Source organism: Sphaeramia orbicularis, chromosome 6 (genome assembly GCF_902148855.1).
Source record: "Sphaeramia orbicularis chromosome 6, fSphaOr1.1, whole genome shotgun sequence".
Taxonomy (NCBI): Eukaryota; Metazoa; Chordata; class Actinopteri; order Kurtiformes; family Apogonidae; genus Sphaeramia; species Sphaeramia orbicularis.
The window spans coordinates 37043636-37070725 of record NC_043962.1 but is presented as its reverse complement, the minus strand read 5'-3'; the positions used below and the strand labels follow the sequence as shown (position 1 = coordinate 37070725).

The 27090-nt window shown below is 36.7% G+C and overlaps 1 protein-coding gene across 1 annotated transcript in view; it reads left to right on the top strand.

Moving 5' to 3' along the window:
• Positions 1–27090, top strand: part of immp2l (inner mitochondrial membrane peptidase subunit 2) — a 312405-nt gene that overhangs the window by 269591 nt on the left and 15724 nt on the right. Inside the window, exons 4-5 of the mRNA XM_030136553.1 lie at positions 3247–3312; positions 21718–21820. Of these exons, the coding sequence (XP_029992413.1) occupies positions 3247–3312; positions 21718–21820 (169 nt within the window). The remainder of the gene's footprint in view (positions 1–3246; positions 3313–21717; positions 21821–27090) is intronic.

The window sequence follows — 27090 nt, the reverse complement described above, 5'->3', positions numbered from 1 at the left end:
TATCTTTATCCTCTTCAGAATTCCGTACTATTGTGAATATTTTGAGAATATTAAGCCTCATGTAATCAGCTGATGATATGTTGAAAATAAACGAGTCCAGAATCAAACACCCATGGAAAACCTACCTTAAACCAATGTGTATAAAATCAATTTTCACATCAAAAATTCCAGATCCAAAAGAGACCCCAGAGCTGCTGCAATCAATAAAGATAAACCCGTGTAGAATAACATAAATCAAACTGATACAAATTCAGAGAACCGAATAGAGAGAAGCAGCAGAAATCTTGCAACACCTCGTACCTTTTGCAACTATTATGGCAATGTCATGCAAGATAGAAATGCAGCGGTGTAGTACAAGTGTGAGATGGATGAGCATGAACGTCTGCACAGATGATAATGGTGCCTAGAGGATCAATCGTACTGACTTTAGTGATCCTCTGATTTTTTCCTCTAGGGTCACTGTGGAGCTTATTTTTGTGGTTTTGGTACACTTCCATCCATGCCTTCTGGTGGTAGATATAGGATTCACAAAGCATGAACCAGCAGACTGTGGAACAGTTTTTCCCAAAGCTGTAGGACTACTGAATAAATAACATACACACACACAACTCACACATTATCCTTCCATATACACAGAACGCACAATCTCACACACAATTACAGTTAAACCTCTGAGTGTATTCGAAAAATATGATTCTGTCTTTATTTATACGTGTCTCTCGGGTATATATTATTGTTGTTGTTTTTTTATTTCTGTAACTATGCAATACTGTATTTTCTTGTTTGTTTGGGGTTTTTTTTATTTCACAGGATTGTTCTTGTATCATGCTACTACTCATAAATTCACAGTTTGTGGTAAAACACATAGACGCATACTAGGCTATACTGTGTATTTACTTGAAATTTGTACTTTATACTTATATGAAATGTTTGCAGCAATAATCTGTAATTTTACTCAATGCTCCATGTTTATTTAGATTAGTTGTATGTCAATCAGCATCATATTTCTACTATATGTTTTGTTTTGTTTTTTTTTTTAAGTTATGGAATGGTGTAAAATTGATATATGTTACTAAATGTAATGAGTAAAACCATAACATGAACCCTCAAAAACCTAAAAAACCACCAGCAACAAAAAGCATCTACTGATCTAAAATGTTAAATAACTTTTGATCCACTAATCTTATCAGCACATGTTAATAACACTGGTCTACATTTTTTTTTTAAGAAATGATTTGCTTCAGACATTAAATGTGCTAAATGTTACGTATTTTAATAAGATTAATTGGAAAATAAATGACCAAAGTGCCGGCTTGCTAATGTTTTCAAGGTATATGATTAAGTGTTATTACACATATATATTGGTTTATGTACATTTATATAATAGTTTTATAAATCTTCCACTAAATAGAACCTGTAAAGTGAATGTATTCTAATGTGCAGACAGTGTTTTGAAGTAGATCTTGTAGCTCTGAGACACATATTCCTTTTGAGTCAAACCCATTCTCTCGTTAATTCTTGAGTTTCACATTTTGACCCAAGGCTGTATCTTGGAAAGTTCAGCCAACCAGCATTTTGACTTGATTTTTCTTTATCAGTGACTCTCATGTGGTAAAATTTCATTACTTTTATTCTGGAAGCATTTTCCTTGTAGACCAGTGTAATTCAGGTAGAATGTAGTTTCTCAGGTTTTCAGTGGCATCAAATATGACCCATTTACACGTGGAAATGCTGTCATCATCTGCAATTGATTCACCAGTGAAACCTGTGTGGTTTATGTGGTGTATACGTATATGTGTGACATGTTGTGCTATAAATAAAGATGACGAAAAAGAAGTACTGAACTAGCTAGTTTCCTTTTTTGTTTATAACTACAGGAAAATAATTTTGCTGCACATGCTCAGAAGCTTCTTTGCTGAGTTGTTTTTTTTTTTTTTCCCATATAGTTGATTGCCCCATACTGGCGTTGCATGCCTTTTTTGAGTGTTTCTAAATGTTTTTGTGTTTTCATGTGTATGGAAATATTTTGTAGATTTTTTTTTAAACAGTTTTTTTTTTTTTTTTGGCGAAAATATTCACATTGGTGTGAATGGGGTATCAGGTGCTAAGAAGGGCCAGAGCTGCAAAATAATAATGAATGTCATAATATAATATAATATAATATTGCAATAAATATTCTAATAAACTTTTTAAATTTACCATATGGACAATTTTGTTTTACATTCTCAGCTACGTTTACAGATGAGAATATTAATGTAATTTGTTTTCTATATAATTTGACTCCATTTTTTTTTTCTTTTAAACATTTTAAGTGCTTCAAATGTTCTATCTCTATATTTCTCAAATATTTCTCATGTAATCATTTGCACTGCAAGTAGCCACCAGGTTTCACCAACTCTCACTCAGGAAGAAAAAATGTTTTTTGAGGTTGAAAGACATATTGATTTGACATTTATGATTATTGACAAGTGACATGAATATGATAGAATTGAGTATGAGTTGTATGACATATTTTTTTTAGTTCATCTTCATTTTCATGTTCATATTTTCCATATATCATTCACATTTTTAGTTCATATATGAACTAAAAAAGATAGAAAAAAAACTTTATTCAGCAATTAGCTTAAAACAGATTTTTTTCTATTCTTTCAGGCCATGTGATGGTTAAAGCAGTATACAGCAGCATCTGTATATGGAGTTTTTCAAGGATAGAAAAAACTATGTATTGCTGTATGTTCATCAGTTTCAGCTTTCTTCACCTGCAGGATCATTAGTACAGAAATATTCAGTAGCTTGCTCAGGATGTATAGGAGTATATAGTCCTATAATAATTCTTTATAGTAGGTTAAACTGTGCAAATCCTTACATTCTGTACCCACTGGGTATTTCAGATCCTGTTACATATAAATGTACTTATGGTTGATTTAAAGTGTGTAGTTTTTAGTGTTGCACATGGTTGAGTAAGACAGTGAATAAGAGATGAAAGTGTTGTGAGATCAATTCCTCTTCAGAGTTTTATCAAACACAGTCAAAAAAAAAAACAACCCACAGCTCTCTCCATTGGTTTTAGGCATATTTTAAAACATTATAACATCAGCCCAAAAGGATATAGAAGGCTGGTTAGCTATATCATTGGCTCTCTGAACAGAACCGTTACCACTGCTAACTGCATCACGCTTATGATTTTTATTTGTCCGTCTTTGGCTTTTATGCTTATTGCCTTGTTTATGTTTATTGTTCCCTCAGGTCTCCCAGGAATCCCCAGCAGAAGATCATCAAGCGGGTCATTGGCCTGGAGGGAGATTTCATCCGGTAAGAACGAAGTGTCCTCACAAATCACAGACAAATCGCTAAAGATTTGACAATGTGCTCAAGTTAAAAAGGAAGCGTGACATCTCATAACATGGTTTTCCTACACAGTCTCCTCATGGGGATGTTGAACAGCAGCCTTTAATGTCCTGTCCACACTCACATGGATATTTGTAAAAGTGGGTATTAACGTCCTCTTTCTTCAAAAAGGACAGACCATTTTTCAGAGGACTTTGTGGACACTGCGGATAGCAATTGATGTAGCAGACACAGAAGTTACCTTATGTGTTGGTCTGTGTTGTTGAAATGTGTTCTTTGTATTTTAACCCTTTAACTGCTTGCTCAACCATATGTTTTAGCACATTTTGAGTCCCTATAATTCAATAAGGGGAATGCCTAATTTATCTTAATCTAATTCAGCCAACTCTACCAACTGGGCGAAGTGTATAATACTAAAAAAAATCCTCCAGGTGTCACTGTGATTGTAAGTGGTATGCTTCTTCAACCTCCCTCCAACCAGGAAGTCAGAAAGATGAAAATCAGTAACGACATTCTGTCTGTTTTTGGTGAAAATATGACAGGTATGAATACTTTTTTTTTTTTTTTTTTCCATAGCATAGTGTTAGAGGCTTTCCTGAACATAGTTATATGACTTGATACCACAAAAAAAACTTACATTTGATATGTAATAGTTTTTTTAAAAAACATGCTCAACCAAATGGTTGATTTGTTGCTTTATGGTACGAATAGTGAAATGAAGCCAGTATAAAGTAATGGATTATTACCTCTGCCAAGGAGGTTATGTTTTTGTTGGCGTTGATTTGTCTGTCTGTCTGTCTGTTTGTCTGTGTGCAAGATAACTCAAAAAGTTATGGACGGATTTGGATGAAAATTCCAGGAAATGTTGATACTGGCACAAGGAACAATTGATTAAATTTTGGTGGTGATCGAGGGTGGGGGGGTCACTGATCTACCTTGGTGGAGGTCTGCGCTCTATGAGTGCTTTTCTAGAAAAGAGAGCGCAGACCTCCACTAAGGCAGATCAGTGACCCCCCCACCCTCGATCACCACCAAAATTTAATCAATTGTTCCTTGTGCCAGTATCAACATTTCCTGAAATTTTCATCCAAATCCATCCATAATTTTTTGAGTTATCTTGTACACGGTCAGACAGACAGACGGACAGACGGACATCGGGGGGGGGGGCACTGATCTGCCTTGGCGGAGGTCTGTGCTCTACGAGTGCTTCTAGTTTGTTATGAAATCCAAACACCAGCAGAGGTAATGTGGTTCTAAAGCCCAAAAAGCAACACAGAGGTGAAACGTTTAGAAATGTTATTTTTCTATGTTGAAAAAAAGTGTGTCCAATACAATGGCTTTTTTTAGGATGTTTTTTTGTTTTGTTTTATATAAATTTGCCGTTTATTTATTTTTGTCTACTTATTGAGGCATTTGTATGAAATCATATACTTTAACCATTAACCAACATCATCACCATTTGGTAGAGGTCAATATCTTAAAAAACACAGACAGGGTCTGTTGAAAAAAAATCACTGACTGTGGTTATTACTAACCAAAGGAAATAAGAAATGCAAACAAAAATATTTTTCATCAGTTTTTTTCTTGGTGGGGTAGTTAAAAGGGTGACAGATTTCACCACAACACTGATACGTGTATCTTTGCCTCAAATGTACCCCTGTATGACCCCTATTTGAATTTCCAGGTGTCTAATTCTCACATAAATCAGACCTATAAATCATAAATGTCCAAATGTAGAGAAAACTATCTGTAGTCACAGGGGTCACCCCATCAAGATGATTTGTAATCAGATTACTTGGCATCACCTCACAGCTAAAACAAATAACTCCCTGGTTTTTGCATAATTTTTCCCATGGGGGTGTGAGATGGGTGCTGTACTGCACCCACTTAGAATTATTATTAGTAGTAGTAATGGTGAAGTAGGAAATTTTGGATAGATTGAAACTTTATTCATCCCAAACAGTAAAATTCACTGGCCAAGGCAGCAACAGAATAAAGTGCGAGAAAAATTGTGCATGCATATAGATTTGAAAAAGACAAACCATACTAAAAAATATGTATAACAATAGTAGTAAGTAATAAAACTCTATAAGCTATATATTTACATAATAGTAGACATTATTCACATGTCTTTTGAATGTAGCCAGAATTATTGTTTCAGCCATGAGTATCCACCATGAAAAGTATTCCTTCAGTACAGAATATATTTTTAGGTTCATAAAGTTAAGAATTTATTCATCACATTGTGTGACAAATGCTCTAAATCTGGAGTGTTTTAAGTTTTGCGGCTAAATATTGGCTTGAAATTGGTCCCGAATCGCATTTGAACTGGCATTAAGAACACATTAAGGTTAAGTTGCAGATTGCTATTTTTATTCTCAGTGTGGGTTCATTGGAAAGCTGTGTATGTGTGAGTCACGGTCTGCTCCGTGGATTTCCTTCAGGCGGAGGTGGGAGCTATACCCGGCCCCGTTACTCTACGTTCCCGTGAGGAAATGAGCTCCACAGTTCAGATAATGAGACGCAGCAGGAGGACAGAGGAGGCCGGGCCGCTGGCTCTGATTCAGCAGCTTCTCAAAACTCATCGTCTGATTGTTGGAAGGTTTTTTATTTATTTGAGAGATCATCATGTTCCCAGACCGTATGCCCATTAGCAGTGCAATCTTTTTCACTTTTACCTTTTAATCAGGAGTGTCAGTTCACTGAGCACATAACTTTGGCACAGTCTCTGCTCTCAAACTCTCAAACCACTTAACCTGAGTGATGACTCAAATGTATTTTTTTTTTATCACATTACATTATCAAGTGCAGTGACCAACTGCATATATACTGGAAAATGATTTAATATCTTGAATTAATCGACATTTTACTTTTAGAAAATTCTTGAATTGCTGCAGCCTGTTTGCTTCTTGTAATAACAACAACAACAACAACAACAACAACAGTAATAATGAATGTGTTTCTCCGGCCATATATGGAATGTAGTTTTAGTAAAGAAAGAGTATTTTTGAATGTTTGTTTTTTTTCATTGTCATGTAGCCAGAAATAATAAAATCATAAATCGTCCATAACATCAAGAAAAAAAAGAAAAACTATGAGATTTAATTTTCCTTTGCTTGGTTTTGTGGAGTTTGGGTAAAATTGAAAAGGTTCCTCTCAACAATTCCTAGTAGAGACACTGAGAAGCATTTCAACAACAAAATACATCACAATGGCATCACCTGGCCAGGACATTTGTGGCTGTTTCCTCCAAAAAGACTTTTCTTCGGTCCCCAAAAATTGCCCATTTTTAGTGGCTCATTGTTGCATAACTGAATATCAGTAAAAGAACATAGCAGTTCGTATTTTCTATCAACAGAGACTGGAGGGATTGTGTCTTGAGCTGTAGATAATCTGTGAAGATAACCTTGGCGACAGGAAAATGTGACAAAGGACCAGAGAAATGCAGTAAAACATGGTAAAAACATGAACCATGTGGACCAAAAATAGATGTGTACAGATATGCACAGCGCTTAAGTTCAAACACCCTGTCATGTTGAACCAGGAAAACAAGGTGTATAAATGTGTACATGAGTTCCAAGTTAAATGGACATGACATGAGCAGAACAAAAGTACAGCAACAGGGTTTGTCCACTCGCCCAAGGCAAGTCGAACTCTATATCTGGATCATAAATATAGAAACTCTCTTTATTCACCAGCAATTTAATACGAAAGGATTAAACCCAGTGTTTTTATGTGCAGAGCAAGTCGCTAAGAAGTGAACTATGTCATTATCATCACTGTAAGGAGTTGCACATATGCAGAACCATTCAGGCACTAATTTTAAAATAGTGACTGACAGAGAGAGAGAGAGAGAGAGAGAGAGATCTGAAATTAACCAAAGCAGAAGCTGTGATCAAAGTTTCAGCCATTTTAGATCAGATTAAGAACCTATTAATAGAACATACTGTATGTGGACTGATGCACAGTTACAAACATCTACAAGCATATTTAATGGGATTAGTATGACCTAGGACACAGGTGTCAAACATGCGGCCCAGGGGCCAAATCCGGCCTGCCAAAGGGTCCAACCTGGCCCGTAGGATGAATTTGTGAAATGCAAAAACTACACTGACGATATTAACAATCAGTAGTGTAAAAATCATTTTATTTCAGGTTCCATACAGACACATATAAACCAGTTAGATCTCAATTGGGTCAGACCAGAAAAACACTGTCATAATAAGCTATAAATAATGACAACTGCAGATTATATTTTTTTGTTAGTGTAAAAAAAGTGAAATTACATGAAAATGTTTATATTTATAAACTATCCTTTTACAAAAAAATGTGACTAACCTGAACAAATATGAACAACAGGAAATGTCTTGAGAAAAGTAAAGGCAATTTTATCAGTATTCTGCCTGTTACTAAATGTTTTGTGTATTTGTAATTGTAATGCACATGTGTAAATGATAAACTGATAAACTGAGGCAGAATATTGTTAAAACTGCACTTGTTTTTCTTAAGACAATTCAAGTTGTTCACATTATTCAGATTTTTAAGGAAACGATGTAGATATAAACATTATCATAATGTAATTTTACTTTTTTGACTGGTTATTATTTTACTGGTCTGGCCCACTTCAGATCGTATTGGGCTGAATGTGGCCCCTGAACTAAAATGAGTTTGACACCCCTGACCTAGGACCTCTGGTGATTTGGAAATGATCCCCCTACATCTGTTTCACATCAAATTTAGTGACATTATTTGTCTGTTCTGATGTAAAGAGCAAATTCACCACGTACAACAGGGTTCACACCAGGTCTTAAAACATCTTAAAAGTCTTGAATTTACAAATCTGCATTTAATACCTTAAAAAAAGTCTTTAAAAAGTAATATATTTGATACTAGCGCGTTGACCCGTGGGAACTACAGGTCATAGTAATACCAATATCTAAGGACTGAAGTTAGTAAATGCATCACTCCTGTTTTTAACTTTATTTCATGTCATGCAGTGTGGTACTACACTTCCCGTCTACCATCACGGGCAACGTGATTGTAAGGCTATTATATTCCAAAATTACTAATATCTCCCAAAATATTGGTACAAGATATTTTATGTGGAGACAGGACTATTCCTCAACTGTAGGTACCAAACTGGCCAGTTAAACTCATCTAAATTTCCCAGAATGGTGCAGATACACACACACACACACACACTCTGAGACCTTCCAGTATTACAATATAGAAGGTAGATCTCAAATTATGTTGCTATAAACTTCTTTGATGTATTGTGTTTAAATGTGTCTGGGAAATGTCCAAATTAGAAAGAAAGTAACGTCAGTCGACTCAGTTCCAACCATTCCAACCCAACAACTTGTATAAAAATTAGGAACCAAACTAACTTTGAAGCCCCCAGTGAGAAATGATCACATTCAGTTCTTTGTATACAGTATATATGTAATATTCAGTCTGTGCTGTTGTAAATAAATACATTTACCTAAATTCTTGGCATCACAAATTTTTGCCAGTATGACTGTGAAATAGGCATTAAATTCTGTTCTAAGTAGTCTTAAAAAGTCTTAACCCTTTCATGCATGAATTGTGAGAACCTTAGTGAAGATTTTTTTCTTCAGTGTTTTTATTCCTCCTTAGGCACGAGAAAAAACAATGCAATCAAATTTTTTTTTTTCTATGGAGTTCAAAAAATATCCATGCATTTAATTTTTGAGGTAAAGAAACATGTGTTTAAAACCCAATATCAGAAAGTGATATGAAAACAATGAAATAAAAACATTTTTAATGCTGCTAATCTGATGTCTTCTCACATTTTAACATATTCTAATGCTAGTTATGACTCACTTCATGGAGATAATATGCAAAAAAAAAAAAAAAAAAATTCTTGTCTAACAAATAACAATTGATTTACACTCAAACATGTTACTGCAGATCAGGTTTATCAAGAACAGCAAAGTTACAGTAATGGTATGAATGTCAGTGTATGGGATGGTGTGTAAGTGTCCACTGTGTTGGCTGATATGGAACTAAAACATCAAAACACATGAATATAAAAGAGAACAGCTGGAGAATAACTGTCCACTGTAGTGACCTATGCAAGAAAGGGTTAAATTTAACTTGTAGAAACCTGTAACAACCCTGTACAAGTATCTGTTGAAAGACAGACAAATGCGCCTCGTTGTAGTTGTTATACTTGTCATCCCTCTCATCATCTTCTCAAAATATCGCGCTTCCGAAAGATTTCAGTTTGCTCTTTCAGTGAATATCTTTGATATATTATGAGATATGCCTCTTGGAGTTCCACCTAAACTTTAATTCAGTAATCACCAGTGCAGCCTCCATAGTCCTCAAACAGGAAATGGATTCAATAAATGCATAGAGGAAAGAAAAAATGTTGAGACGTCGATTCGTACGGGAATAACATTATCAAACAACCTCTGCATTAGTAGGGTTGGTAATTTGGGATGGAGTTTTTTCCATTTACAGACATGGGTGAGACACAGTTATTATGAATTACCTGAGGTCCACATGTTATACTGTGCAAATAGGAATGAAATAATAACATGAATTTTGAAATCTTCAAAATTAATATAAAATATCCAAACCTTGTAGATTCCTGGATTCCTTTTCCAGCTGCCACACACTGACAGTCCATTATGACTCAGAAATGGCACCGCTGTGGTTTTGTTTCACGAGAACACTTTCCCCATCTTTCTTTCATATCTATGATAATGACAGATGAGCTCAGGCATAAGTGAGCATTTCAATTACTGCAGATGCTATTTGCACCCAAGTATCTGGAGCCAATTATACCATTCGCACGTGGTTGTAACATCCTATGTGGCTATCGATGGGACTTTGAGTCTCATACGAGAACCACTCGTATTAACATTTATCCTTTAATTCTACATATGAGTGATTAAGGTGAACTAGGGCCATTCACAGTTTTCTTATATTAAGAATTTTCTGTGGATTTCACCACCATTAAAGCAGGTCATTTCTACAGTTTCCTGAAGTTATGAGTGTTTGCAGAAGTGTCTTATTTGGCTGTTATTTGATAACCTCTAATAAATAAAACAACTTGTATGGGTAGAGTATAAATGGACTTTGTGGGAAAAAACACTTTCTGTCCCAGTTGGCCAAATTGTGTTGGTTCAGTATTGATGTTTTACTGCCAGTGTTGATAGGATGATTTTCTTTGTGATGAATCAAAACTCGGATACTTCTTTAATCTTCCATTGAGGTATTTATTTCCTGCCACATTTCTGATTCCTTAAGGCAGAGGGCCAGGGGCCACATTCAATACAATATGATCTGAAGTGGGCCAGACCATTAAAATAATAACACAGTACTATATAAATAATGTCAAATCCAAACTTTTTGTGTCTAACTTCTATGTTTTAGAGTGGAAAAAAAGTAAAATTTCAGTATGAAAATTTTTACAGCTACAAACTATCCTTAAAAAATGTGAATAACATGAACCAAGAATTTCTACTTAAGAAACATAAGTGCAATTTTAACAATATTATGTCTCAGTTTATCATTTAAATGTGTACATTACAACTTACAGATCACAGATGTGAACAGCAGAATATGGCTAAAATTGCACTCTAAAGACATTTCATGTTGTTCGTATTCGTTCAGGTTATTCACATTTTTTGTGAAAGGAGAGTTTGTTAATGTAAACATTTTCATGTAATTGTACTTTTCTTACACTAAAACAAAGAGAAAAAATGGGCTAGTCATTACTTCTAGATTATTATGATAGTATTTTACTGATCTGAGCCACTTGAGATTGAATTGGGCTGAATTTGGCTCCTGAACTAAAATGATTGTTAATATCTTTTTTACATTTGCAAATTCATCCCACGGGTCAGATTGGCCGGGTTTGGCCTATGGGTCATATGTTTGACACCTGTGCCCTAAGGTCTCGCGGTCTTGCTGTTTTGTTTAGTTTTTTTTCATTTGAGCAACTAAATTATGGGACAAAAGTGTGTTGTAACACCATTGCCATTGAACATGTACCAAGTAAAATATTACTGAAAAATGATTAGTAATGCCTTACACTACTGTGTTACAGCAACAAGTAATCTGTTACTATAATGCTTTACTTTTGTAACGTGTTACTCCCAACACTGTTTACGACACACAGTAAATCAAGTTCCAAACTCTTCCTTCAGTTTGAGTTTTTCACATTTTTTAAGCAGTGTGTGTCTTTTGCATAGAAGAAAAAATGCATGCAATCAGTCTCTTTGAAGCACTTTCTTAAACGCTTTTTGATGGACAAGAATCTTTGCCCAGTCTTTTCTGATTAGCAGTCCATGCAAAGACCCTGGTATAGAGGATCTGACTTTTAAAGCCTTGGGTGCAGACTTTAATATCATGCATGTAGCTCAAGATGATGCATCAAAGCACATAATTCAGCTAAGTGACATTCAGAGTGAAGGCAGTCCCTGTGACAGACAGCACACAACTGTAAACACGTCTGATGTCATACCCACGGTCAAACCCTGTAGCACCGGGCGGGGGGAAAGTGGCGCTGGCGTCGGACCGACAGAGGTGTTTTCGTACTATCATAACAGGCCATCGTCATGTGATTCATCCTGGTGGCAGCTTGATTCAGGTGCCACCGTGCAAGTTACAGGTCAGCGGCTGGGGAGGGGATGAATAATTAACAGGCTTGTGATGGGTTCCCTGGCGGAGGCGGCGCTGACGACGCTGGCTGTCAGCCTGTGTTGTCTTACACGGGCCAGGCGGGCATAAATCACAGCTCTTGTTTTAATCTGGCCACGCAGGCCAGACCGTCTGTCTGCCACCTAACAGTCAGCCACCGAGAGAGGATTGTTTTACAGATTCATCTCCAAACTGAGAGGCTCGCTGAACATAAATCTCCCACCTCACCGTCAGGCCACAGGAAACTAAGTGGGAGTGTTAACTGTCTCACAGTGTAGGCGAATCTGCAATGAGGTAATGCTGACACATAAATAAAGTTTATTTGTCTATTAAACCATTATACAGGTCCCCTCTCTGCAGAGGCGGCCACCACTGACACAAAAAGTCACTCCTGCTCTGACAAAGTAGCACAAAAATACACCTATGCATGATACTTCTAAAGAAAACACATGGGCTTGAGTTTTCACACTGAATGATACAGGGAGGACCCATCAGTAATTTAGGAAATAGATTAATTTGTAATTAACCAGTCAATGCAGCATGGGGCTTGTCTATCAGGCATCTTAAAATAACAAATCCACTCTTTTTGAGACGTACAACCCTTTAACCCCTGACGTGTCTGTGGTGGGCGTTCTGAAAGTATGATTTATTTTAAATATTCACAAAAATTCAACAGGAAAAATTTCAAAACGTGCTGTTAAAATAGACCTTGTTCCTTTTGAGCATGCTCCGTGCATCCCCTGTGGAATGGGGGGTAAAACACAGAGCAGTGAGTGGGACTGACTTGCTATAAAAATAGTTGGTTTGGGCTTTTTTTTTTTTCTTTTTTTTTTTACGCCGTTTTCCTTGTGGTGTTTTGTTTTTACTGTTGTTTTCAGTGTTGTCTTTTTTTTTTTTTCATCGTGTTTTTACCATGTTTTGACCGTGTAACTGCTCTGTGGCCTTCAACCAGGTGCAAAAAAGCCTCTGGACTGATTTAGAAAAAAATAGCCCCAAAACAAAAACTACTTGGCCAAAATTCAAATAACTGTTGTTCAGTGTGTTCCAGTTCACAGTTCATGTTCCTTTCTTTATCTTTTTCTGTTATTCCACCCTGTTTTGACTCTAAAATGCACAATAAAGAAACCACTGAGGAAAAGGAACACAAGCACATACTCACAGCAGCTTTTATGACACTGAAACAGACACAAATTCACAGCAGCATGTTTACTTGGAGTAATGTCTCAGGGGTTAAAGGGTTAAGACCTTTTAACTCACTTAAAACAATACTTCAGTACAATAAGCCTGAGATGACGTGATTATCTTTGCCACATTGTGATAATGACACTTTTCAGCTTTGTTTAGTGTATTTATACTTGTGATGTAACTGTAACATGAACAGTCTTTGTTGTGTTTTACTTCACACCTCACGTGTCTTTAAAGTGTTCAGATTTGTCGTGGTATAACTGTAATTAATCGCTGTTCTACAGAACTTTCATCCAAAAGTCTCCATCTGCATTGTAGACCTTGTCACACTACTTTGAAAAGAGGCGAAAGTTCAGTCCGAGTAGACAACAGACCAACCCCAGAGCACTGGGACATGGTGCAGATTTAGCAGCAAAGCTCCAGTAAACCAACGCCTAACTTCAAAGAGAGGCCATTGTTCAGTTCACGGTACATTTTGGATGATTCAGGAGCTGCCTTTCAATGCAAACACATCTTTAAAGTTAACAGTGGTTTCTGATTCACATCGGATCAACGATTCAGTCTTTACTAAACCGTCTTTACTATAACAGAATTATTTTAGAGGTTGTGCTGGATATATTACCTCTGCTGTAATTTGTAAAATGAGAGCTATTCACTGAGAGGAACTTACTTCCCACACAAATGCACTACACATAAATAATATGAAACACTTTAAATGAAAAACCTATTTATTTGTTTCCCCTTATAAAGTATAATACAAACCCAAGTTAACCCTTTATCAGGCAAGTGACTATTTTTGGTACTTTCCGCACACATTACAAGACAGTGACAGTAACAGTTCCAGTGAGGACAGTGAGGCAACAATCTCAGGTCCAACGTGGTCTACAGGGTCTGTAAGGTCCACCTCTGCATGAACAGTGAGTGTACCAGCTTTGTTAGGTACCATGAAGTAATGGTACTAATGTAAGGAATGATGTTCAAAGGGATAATGTGGATGTGGACAGGGGTCTGGATCAGTACTGATGTTGGTCTAATGTTCTAAAATACATGTTCTTTTCACCTTGCATGTGTCTTTATTGTATTTTGTAAATATACTTCCTGGATATATATATTTTTGCCATTTATGGACAAGGAACCAAACATGGTAACTTCATTGACCTTGATTTTCAACATGACAAAGTCTTGTTAGGTCCTCCAATAACATACTAATGTTGAAATGTTGGATTTCAGAGTATTTCTATGAGTGCCCTGTGAAGGGTTAATTACTAGTATTGTTGTTTAAGTGACAAGGTTCAAGGCTCAAGGTTACTTTATTTATACCAGTGGGTAGTTTTGTTTTGCAGACAGAGTGAATTGCATTTGGCATTACAACAAAAAACATATTGAACCTGTTAGGCAGGTACTCATTCGAGTGTCAAGACAAAAAGTGGTCAGTGTTCCACCATTCATCAGTATAGCAGCACGGATAAGTAAAAGGATAAAATAAACAAGTGTTCAGAGAACGCAAACCTCTCCCAGACACCCCAAACGGTGTGCATGTGTGAATCAACTATTTCTTTTTAAATTAAACAGTTTCAAGGTTGTTCCATACAGCAGAAAAAGTTGAAGCTTGGTGCCAGTCATGTGTATGTCAAAATATACTACATTCCAATCAATATTTGTTGAGTTATAATGAAAAATGTGTGGTAAATGGGATTTTCAATGTTAAATTGAAATGTCCACAGAGTCCACATTCCACAGTGGATGTGGACAATTTTGTGCCAGATACAAGATATTGTTATAAGCTTCGGGTGTATCAAATTAGAGGCTAATCCGAATTGTTTTGAATTTTTTATGAATTTTCGAAAATTGCTTAATGATTAGAGATAGGAAAATGTGAGATTTTATGACCTTGCTGTGACCTTGAATTTTGGCCTATGTGGCCCAAAATTTAATGGGTTCGTCCCAGGGCCTAGGCCTGTCTGTGGGTAAAATTTGGTAAAGATGGTTGTAACAGGTTTCCTGTAAATTTGCTAACAAAGAAACAAACACGCAAAGCAAAGTGATCACAATACCTCCTGGCAGAAATAATAAATATGATCAAATAAATAAAAACAAGATGCAAATAAAGTGACATCTGTTAATCCGGTGATGTAGCACCAGTCAAGTTATGGACCTATAATGTTGTCTTAGAGTCCAGTGTTTTGTTAACCTCATCTCTAAATACTTGTAAATATATATTTCCTGCACTTTCAGATGACAGGTTATAGTATTTTAACACAGTGAAACCGATGAGTTAATATATGTTTTCCAGTTGTGACCAATGACAGGCCTTAAATCATGATGCTCCTCTATATTCTAGAAGAATATGCATTTGTCAGTGATGTCATACTACACAAGGCAGCATGTTTTATGTAAAATACTGATAAGGACACAAGTTCACTCTGTAATGATTAGTAGGTTTGCACAGCTGTTGGTCAGAACCATCAAATTTAGAAGTTTTATTGGTGGATGATAAAAGGAATTATTAATATTGATACTAAAATTAATGATATAAGCAGTGTGTCATCATGATAAAGTTACATGCAGATATTATTTCAGTTTAATACAGCAACAGATGGAAAGAACTGTGCCTCATTTTTAACAAAAAATCTCGAAGACATTGTGTCTAAGACAAAACACTGTCTTTTCATTGCTTTATATCGAGATTTGTATTATTTGTAATTCTCAGTGTTCTGGAGAAAACAAAGGCAGGCACATATGTTTTTTTACTTCAGGTTATGAGAAGCTGCTGGTTTTGATGCTTTAATGCCAGACGGTAGGGAAAAGTTGTCTAACCCTGGTAGGGCCTGTACTTTACACAAACTCTTTATGAATTCACGCATGATGAAATCCAGTCAGCTATAAATCTCTCAGTCCACATATTTTCATCCAATTAAAGTGAACCGTGGTGGTGCTGTATGTCAGAGATGATGGTCCAGACACCTCGTCTCCCTGTTAGGAGTAAAAGTCTGGAAGGTTTGGACGAAATCACAGAAAATGAACAGTGACGGGAAATGTTTGGCTATTGACAGCCTCAATCCAAAACACAGGGATGAGCTTCAGCACATATCGGTCTCTGTCACACACAGGTCAGAGCAGGTTCAGCTGTCTTAACCCATCGTGAACGGCTGTCAGCGGCTGTCGACCCCTGCCTCATTAAACTCCTTTCAGCCTCTGCTGCAACATTCATGAGCCGATGTGAACACTGATGTAACATGTGTGTGTGTTCAGGGCAAAAATGAACACTTAACTGGCCTCAGTCACACATCTTCCTTATCATCTCAGTGAAGCGTTCAAAGTCTTGTTCAGAAGTGTTACGTGGTGTTTTGTGTTGCGGTTTGTTTGAATGTGTCACATGTCCAGGGGGTGAGACATTGTCCAGTTGATGTGAGTCTGGAGACAGAGAGAACAGTTTCAAGAAACATGTTTAAAAAATCCAAACCATGATGAATCACTGTTAAAAACTCTGGAAATGTACATAAACAACTGCTTATCATTATCATTATATCATTAGGTCCATAAATATTTGGACAGTGACAGATTTTGTAATGTTTCCTCTGTTCACCACCACAGTGGACTAGATGTGATTGAAGTGTGTAGAGTAACAACGACAACAGTACAAAAGTGTGTGTGTGTGTGTGTGTGTGTGTGTATATATATAAACAACTATATGTAAAGAATCCATAGAGGTATAGAAATAACAACATATGTAAGTATATATAATATAATATAATATAATATAATATAATATAATATAATATAATATAATATAATATAATATAAACATATGTGCACTGCAGTCTTCAACAACTTTGTATACAACTTACTAACTTATTAACAACTATCAGTTAATTCATTTTGAATAACTGATTAGTTGTTTCAGCTCTACTATTTTTAATGCTTCTCAAAAGTAATTAGACAAACTAAGATAGCTGACAATATGCGGAATGTTTTAGTACTTGGATGTAAATGTAGTCACTAACTGGCTGAGTAACTACACTGAGTTTCCTCGATGGAGATGCTTTTCCAGGCCTTTATTTTACCCCTCTTCAGTTACTGCTTGTCTCTGGGTCTTTATGCCCTCAGTTTAGTTTTGGGTTGAGATCAAGTGACTGACAAAGGCTACAGGAAGTAGCTGAAACTAGTAAAGCAGGTAAACAAACAACTACCCCTGTTTGATAAATGAATTATCTGCAATAACTGTATGTGGAGGACAGTATGAAACTCTACCAGATCAGGTGACTGACTCACCTCCTGAAGAACATCCCGTTTCTTCACCTTTAAAACTTCTTGGGTGGCTTTTGCAGTATGTTTTTGATCATAATCCATCTGCAGTATGAACTCCCATCCTATCAGTTTTTTAGCGTTTGTCCTGTATATTTCAGAATTCATCCTGGTACTTCTATCACTAGTCACATCAATAAACACCGGTGACCCAGTTCCACTGGCAGTCGTACATGTCCATGTCCATAACACTGTCCCCCATGGTGGATGCATGACATGGTCTGCATTGAGCTGTTCCTTTCCTTTTTTCTTAACATCATTCTGATACGACTTCATCTTGGTTCGATTTGTCCAGAAGGTCTTATTCTAGTGGGCGGGCTTTTTTAGATGTTTTTTTGCACATGGTAATCTGACCTTCCTGTTCTTGAGTATTACCAGACGACATTTAAAATGGTTGTAATTCATAACGATTAATGCAATATATTTTTTAAGCTCCTTAAATTAAAGCTGAATGTTTGCACATTGATCATATCTTGATTGCTTCATTCCACATCCACTGTGGTGGTGTACAGAGGCAAGTATGTCATAATATATGTCACTGTCCAAATATTTATAGACTTTGGTGCCTGTTTTTTCTAATCACCAGTCAGAAGGGAGGTATAAAAAGTGCAGGATTTCCATTTTAAAGAATCTGAGTCATTTATGTGACCGGGACGCTTCATTTAAGATAAAGTTACATGCAGCACACAGTCAGTTTTTGTCTGCATGAGTCACAGCACGACAAAACCTGCAAAACTTTGAGGTCTCTCACTACAGTTTTAGTTTACAGGAATGTACTGCATGTCACCATATATTGAAATATTGCTCTTAAATTATATTGAAGTTATTCCTGTTTCCGTCACCCTGCTAAAGATAATTCATGTAGTGGTTATTATAGGTCCTGCCAGTGCAGTTTGAAATAGCATAATGTGGATCTTAATTCAACTGAATTTCACCAATTTGTGACTTGAGAGGTATCATTATGCACAGAGGCATCCACATATTACGGTCAAGAAAAAAATGAAGGTTTTCAACCAGTGCAGATCGATAGTTTCTTCCTCTAATTTCGCTGCGGGAGATAACATCAAGGTCACATCTCTCTACTGAGGTTTGCTGAAAGGAATGTTGGCACATGTAGGAAATCACTAATTAAAGTAGAGATGTGTGGAAGAGACTAATGGAAAGAAGGTTCATCAAAATAAATTACAGCACTTCATTATAAAATAACTGCGCATTGCTCATTCACTGAAAATGGGCCTTAAGGAGACTTCTTGTGTCCAGTTAATGAACACATTACATTTCCATATTCAGAGATTCTGTATTTTTCCATGAAGGAGGACGAGATGCTTTAGCCGTTTTCCAAAAGGCTATTAAACATTTCTGTGCAGAGGCCATATAAGAAATAAAACATATATTCAAAGGAGAGTTGTTTTATGTCTCTGCAATCTCGAATAGGCAATGATCAGTTTACTGGAGTATGCAGCATAAAAATATATTAGATTACATTGGATGGAGCTGCAGTTCCTGTAGAAATACAGGAACTTACTTACTGCACTAAGGAGAAAGTTTAACAAACAGGATCTTAAATGTTCTCAAAGTGTACGTTGAAGGATATTTCTACCCTCTACGCCTTTCCGACTTCACAAAAGATGGATACATTTTCAAATAGTGAATGTGAACTCCACTCCAACATGTAAATCAGTTTCATGACACATTTTGTCCTGTTACATCATTTATGTTGTTTTCACTGCAAAAATCTAAATCTTACCAAGTGTGTTTTTCTCATTTCTAGTCAAAACATCTCATCACACTTAAAATAAGACATAATCGCCTAAAGAGTAACTTGTAAGTGAGATAAAAGAGACAGTAGATCTTGAAAATCTTATTTCAAGAAATTTTATCAAGATAATTTTCATTTGTTCCATTGGCAGATTTTTGTGCTTGAATTAAGCAAAAAAAATCTTGAATTAAGCAAAAAAAAAAAAAAAAAATCTGCCAGTGGAACAAGTGAAAATTATCTTACTAAGGTTTCTCAAAATAAGATTTTCAAGATCTATTGTCTAAAAATAAGTTCTTGTGTCTCACTTACAAGTGACACTTTAGGTGATTATGTCTTCTTTTAAGTGTGATGAGATATTTTGACTAGAAATGAGAAAAATACACTTGGTAAGATTTTGATTTTTGCAGTGTTTAACTTGTTATGGTCCTTGTGGATCATATGCACCCCTGATTGTGCTGAATGTTTTTTTTTTTTCATGCGTTATTGTTCCAAATCAGTCTTAATGTTTGAAAGGTATAAAATGATACAAAAAAATAACCAATAATTCATCTTCAATGCAGAGAAACAGGTCTGTTTTGAACATGCATGGAGTAGAAATTGGAATTACTTCTGTTAAAATGTAGATAGGAAAATAATGCAAAAAAAAAAAAAATACTGATGTAAAAAGAAAACTATTAAAGTATATACCTTATAACAAACTTCCCACGTTTGATTTGCAGCTCTACTGAAAAGTAACATTAGGTGTGAGATAAGATAAGATAAGATAAGATAAGATAAGATAAGATAAGATAAGATAAGATAAGATAAGATAAGATAAGATAAGAGTTTTATTTGCCATTTGTACTCATTCAGGTACATAGGAATTATTATGCAGAGGTCTCTCAGAGTGCAAGTATAAAAGTTAAAGGATGCAATCAAAATACAAGTCAGAGATATAAGCAGTATAAAAGTATAAATTCTGATATGTACATATAAAGTATGTAAATGTAAAAGAACTGTATAGTTTAGTCTGTAGCCAATCCTGACCTGAGTGGAACAGGCTTAACTCTGTAATGCAAATGTAAATGCCCAGTCGCTGTGGAATGAACTGTGTCTGAATAAGTTTGAATAAAAAGTACAAAATTTACCTCCATGTAACAGAGGATGAACAAAACGTAAAGTGAAATGTAAAACTGCGATTATAGTCCCAGGAGTTCAAATTTGTACTTAAAACTGAGATGTCCGTTCATCCTGTGCTTAAATAAGAGAAAAAAATAGAGTGAAGTTGATCGTCTTTGATTCTTGAGAGATTTCACAGTTGTTCGCTCGCAAAACTAGCAGAGAATTGATGTCATACGAGCTATAACCTTCTTTTTTATTTCTGCTAAAAGGTCCCAGCTTGTATTTTTCGTGAGTCAGTAAATTCTGCAGCTCTTGCTAAATCAATATTTATGTATCCAAGGCCTCTTCGGTCAGCCGGCCTCCCACATGCATAAGGAATCGCAGACAAAATATCCATTTAAAAAGTCACCGAGGCTATAATTCACAATGTTCCCTAGCTAAATGATAAATCATGGCTGCAACAGGCCTATAACAGTCCGGAGGGATGATGAAAGGCGCTGGACCTTCTCCTCATAAACATGACGACCTGATTGAGAAAGCTACAGGACGAGATGAACACCCCTGCCTTTATTAGGCTGAACGTGTCCTCAGATCAGATCTTTGTTTGAGTGATAAGGCGATGGCAGGAAACGGCACCGCAGGGATGATTTAGTGGCCGACGGTACAATAATGAAATGAATTCGATGACTGTACCAGACTTTTAGGGCCGATTTCACCTGAATCTTGATCTTTTTGTTCTTTTCTCAGTAGAAGTGATTATTCATCCCATTTGAGTCTTAGTGCAGCTCTTGTATTGGCTAAGTTCAGCTTCATGAGCCTCTTTGTTGTATTTTAATTACAACCATACATTAAAATGGAAGTGGAGGGGCAATAATGAAGCGGTTAGTCCTCATGTATTGCAGGTAAGTACAACTTTGAGGTTTGAGGGAGATTTTCGTGCATTTATTTTACAGCTGTAAGTACCTTATCCTGTATCTTCTCTCACTCTAAAATGAAAAATTTAAGCCATTTAATGTAAAGATCACAGTGCAAAGACAAATAAACCTGATGAAACCTAAAAAGATCCTTGGAGAAATCAGTCATGGTTCCTTAACCTTGAATTTGTAGACATTTTTGAACTGTAGACAAATGTAAAAGTTATGTCATGATTTCTTTTTACATCCACTGAGCAGACAAACAAAACATAGCTAGACCGACCGCCCGCCCACCCGACCGACCGACTCCACCCAATCGAGACATAAAACATACAAATATGAAGAAATAATTAACATGTAAAAGGATTGTTACATTGTGATCAGTAACATTTCTTTGGAATATTTGTGTAATTTTACTGTTTTCTTTTGCAGGACTATGGGATACAAGAACCGATATGTTCGAGTTCCTGACGGTCACTTCTGGATTGAAGGCGATCATCATGGACACAGTCTGGACAGCAACAGCTTCGGACCGGTTATAACTGATTCTACCTCTTTTAACCAACATTACTCACATTTTCTGTCCCTTATAATTACAAAACAATTTCTAACAGTAAATTGCTCACAACATGATAAACTGCAAAGCAAAAGAATATCATAGTTCTATCACTGTCTCCATCGCAAATGAAAATCTCAATCTGTGTAAAATGTATTTAAATAACATTGGGCTGCGATAATCGATTAATCTGTAGATTATATTGATTCATCAGATAAACATAAAAGAGTCAATTCTCAAAGTTGTGCCGAACTCGACTCCCTGCCGAAAACAGCTCCCCTTTCCTTTTCAAACTAGCGTTGTATGTATTAGTTCCAGTCAATGATTGCTAACGTTGGTCTGGTGGCCTGATAAACAGAGATGGATGAAAACGTTACAATTGTGACGATAGTATCTAACTGGCTAACGGGCTAAAGTTATCATGACAAGTAGGCCATCTTAAGTTAGGTTTACAATATGTTAGGTATACAATATAATGTTCCCAGTGGCTATGGCAGCCATGTTTGCCCAAAACATAGTACACAGTGGCATTTTGGCAATTTTTTTCCTCCATATTTACCTCCGCCAAGGAGGTTATGTTTTTGTCGGCATTGGTTTGTTTGTCTGTTCATATTTCTGTCTGTTTGTGTGCAGGATAACTCAAAAAGTTATGGACGGATTTGGATGAAAATTTCAGGGAATGTTGATACTGGCACAAGGAACAAATGATTAAATTTTGGTGGTGATCAGGGGTGGGGGGGCCACGGGGGCCCACTGATTGGCCTTGGCGGAGGTCTGCGCTCTACGAGTGCTGTTCTAGAAAAGACAGCGCAGACCTACGCCAAGGCCGATCAGTGGGCCCCCGTGGCCCCCCTACCCCCGATCACCACCAAAATTTAATCATTTGTTCCTTGTGCCAGTATCAACATTTCCTGAAATTTTCATCCAAATCCGAGGCACTGATCTGCCTTGGCTGAGGTCTACGCTCTCCAAGTGCTTCTAGTTAAGTTTTGTTACATAAACGGTGCACTACATTTGGGCCAAACGGGGCTGTCACGGCCACCAGGAACATAATGTAAACCTAGCTTTAAAAATCTGGCCCGGCCTCCAAAGCCTCAGCCATGCTGCTCTGTTTTTTCCTCTGTTACACTGCACAGTGTACAGGCATGTCTCAGTACTAATGTGCTCAAGACCGAATGAATCAACTGCCGAATTCATTGCCAGCTCTTGTAAGAAATGATTTGGATCGATTTAATAGATTCATTGTTGCAGCACTAAACTAACACATATTTAGAAGAATTTTACAGCATTTCAGGTATATATACGAAATAAGAAGACCGTGAACATCATTAACAAATACACCTGAACATATTGACCTTAAAATACCCTTCCACCCCATAGGAAATACATTTCCATGTTCCTAAACTCTTCAGTTGTCTGTGTAGAGTTGAACTGTGTTAGAATGTTTTCACACAGTTCTGATGAACTGTACCCATTTGAAATCAGACTTTATAGGATGAGCCAATAAGCAGAATTTATAAGATGACCAGTATTTTGCTACAGATTACGATCTGGTGCATCTTGTACATGTGCAAAATGGAGACTTGAAGCATTGTGGAATGCAGAAAAACAATAGGGAATTAAAAAATATTCACTTATTGGGATGTGAAACTTTGAACAGCATTTAAGGAGGTCATTGAACCACTCATATCAGACACAAGTTATTTAATGCAGAGTTTTATCACGTCCCATAACTGGAGGAGATATTCACATTTTTAGAGTTTTCTGCTAAGTATTATTTTAATTTGTTAGCCTGCCAGTGGATTAAATTACAAGGTTGGTTAGCTGTAGCCCTGTTCCTAGTCTTTGTGCTAGGCTAAGTGAGAAGTAATGATGTTTTCATTTAATCCCCATTAACAAACCAATTGAGCATATAGCCAAACATTTCGAACTGCTCCTTGAACACAACAACCCTGCAAAACAAGGATTTCCCAAAAACAAAAAGTGTTTACTGGGCATTTGAGAAGAAATGAAAAGGAACGCAGAGCTCAGTGAGTCTGTGGATAAATAAATCCACGGTATCAAAGGTCAGGGTTTTATCTGTCAAATCTAATGCTGAGCCAGGTTCACTCACAAACCCCTTCTAGCTACAACAAAGATTCACAGTTTCCTGGAGGAAAGTGAAGTGGCAGGTGGTGCATTGTGTGTTTTGCCTTTTAATGTTAGGGTTCAGGTAGAGGTCTGTGTAAGGAGGAGTGTGTTATCTGAGCCAGGTGTCCATCCTGATAGACACCACAGCATCGGCTTCCTCTGCAAACAAAAAGATTTCATTAAGGTCTCATTTCAGGCTCCTTTTTGTCTCTGGGGTTCAGAGTCATTATTAACATCCTCATATTGACTCCTGCTTTCTGCGTCTTGTTTGTAGTTTGACCCTCTTGGGTTGAGCAGTATGAAATTTTCAGCAGTGAAGGTGCTGTTTACTATGGACGTCACATTACAGACCAGACAGAAGGCCTGGATCTCCAGCTGAAACGAATCCGGCGGAGGAGCTCAGGAGAAATCCCCTCACAGCTCAAACCCAGAACACATGGACCAAATACTCTGCAGAGCTTGTCTGGCTTTACATTTTAGTCCCAAGACATTTTTTTTTCTATGTGTGTGCCACCACAGCACCAAGCAGAGGGACAGGGAGACAATTACCCAGTGTGTGCTCATATAAAATTTATATCATAAGTTATGGAGAATTATGTATTTTGTGCCTCAGCAGCCACGACAGAAGGGATTATGTTTTCAGTCTGTCTGGACTAGAGATGCGCTGGGAAATTCTTGGCTAATATCTGTGTTTAAAACAGCAATTTAGCCGAAGCCTAGTGCTGACACATACTGTTTTGTTGTTGTTGTTGTTGTTGTTGTTGTATTTACCATATTTCTTCAAACAGCTTCCCAGGCTTTTATTCACCTCAGCTGCAGAAGGTCAGAGGGAATTTAGAGAATTATTACATGATCCAGTGTAGGAAGACACAGAAGACCAAGGAAGACTCTCTGGATGTATGATGCAGGAAACAGTTATTGAAATGAGCTTGTGAGAACAGATTGCTCATAACACAGGAGACTGAAGAGTCTAGTCCTGAATACACTCCTCCATTGTACAAGGTTATATAGTACAAATGACAGATGAAGGCAGTCTGTCATATAGTGTAAATACACCTATAACCTAGTTGTGTGCCAAACCTTAATGAAAACCCTGCAAATGACACTTGTATGCACCCTCCTAAAAGAGACAGAAGTAGATAATTTTGTCAGAATAAGTTTATGAATGTTGGCCTGTGGACATCTTGACTGTAGATCCGGATTCTTACAGGATGACTTGGATCTTACAGATGCCAAGTGACAGAAGTTTTGTTTCCTTTAACTCATGAATATAAACTTTAATGAACTTTTATTGGCAGAGCTCAGCTCTACAGCAACTCTCCTCCTAATTAGCACATTACCTCAGCTGACAAAGTGAACCAAACACCACCAGGTTCAGCAAAACAACTAAAATAAAACTCACCGATACTAACATTTGTACTAACATTACCTTATCATAAAAACTTCATAATTTGTGGTTATAGTGGTTAAACCTCAACAGCTGGCCAAGTCACACTAGTGAACTGTAGGGCTACAGCTGAAAATCAAACATAATAGTTGTTTAAGATATATATTTGTACAAACAACCTTTTACAACATGAATGTCCACTAGTACAGAAAATAGACTCGATAATTTGAAAGATGACGATATCTTTTTAACTTACTGCTGGAGTTGCTAGATCAGCTGCAATAGAAATGAATGTGTTCCGACAGCATTACACTCAATGTTTGGAACTATTGGCCCCTCCATGACCCGGAAGGAGGTGCAGATTTCATTGAAAATGGGAGTCTATGGAAGTGTCACGACTCTGATATATATCAAAGACTCCGGGACCAGGTTTGGCCACCCTGTGTTAGAATTTTACCAACTGATACATCCAGGCCTTTATTTGCAGGAGATGCTGTTTAATAAGAAGAAATTTAATATAAATCCTTATTTTGATCTTCATGTTAGTGATTTCAATGGTACTACAGTTTACTTTTCTACAAACACTACGCTTCCATCCTCTAAAATATAAGCTCTTCAGCGTTTCAGTGGATAGAAATCATTCATTGTTAAACAGAGCTTTTGTTGTGGGGACACTGTCTTTGTGCCATGTGTGTAAGTTTCAATAGCTGACTGTTTTGCTGAAAAAGGAAGACAGAAACACCTGCTGTGAGGTCGAATAATGACAGTTAATGTGTGACTGATCTAGTATGGAGAACAGCTGGATTACAGTCAGTGTTCACAGTGAGGGGAACATTGTGCTTAATTGGCAAGACATTACATGACAGGTTCTAGAGGTTTATCTATAATAAACCTCTCATTGAACATCGTGAAAAGGAAATGAGGTGATTTCCTCAGATTTGCTACAGGGATTAGATAAAGATCAGGGATACACTAACCGGACCTGAACATATATGTTTTAAGGTCATAATCCCAGCAATCTGACTCAAAAAGTAGTAGTCAAAAGCCATTGACATTGGCTGTTTCATATTTATATGGACTCAGATCTTTATGTGTAGGTACCACGGCCACTGTCATCCATCTGTAGACGACATATGAATGACACCCACACCTTTCTCCAATGTCTGACTATGTGAGACTATAACTTAATTCATAGACCAGTTATAAAAGCACAAATGTTACGTTATATTACTGAACTGGTGGTACTCATTTTAGGTGTTCAGCTTCAAACTGATTTTATGGATCTTATGCACTGGTGGGTCAAAGAAAGCACTTCATATACACTAGATAGTACGATGGATAGATGGATAGATAGATAGATAGATAGATAGATAGATAGATAGATAGATAGATAGATAGATAGATAGATAGATAGATAGATAGATAGATAGATAGATAGATAGATAGATAGATAGATAGATAGATAGATAGATAGATAGATAGATAGATAGATAGGTGGAGGGATGGGTAGGTTGACGATGGATGGATGGATGGATGGATGGATGGATGGATGGATGGATAAAACATGAACCCATGGCCACGTCTGTAAACATACTTGAATTTGATAGGTAGTTGAACACATCCCCAGTAGCCCAAATGACATAGTATGCATTTAATTATGACATAGATTAGGGTCTCGCTGCAAATATTTATCCGTTGTGGTTTTTTACTTTTCACATACTCATAGAATCAA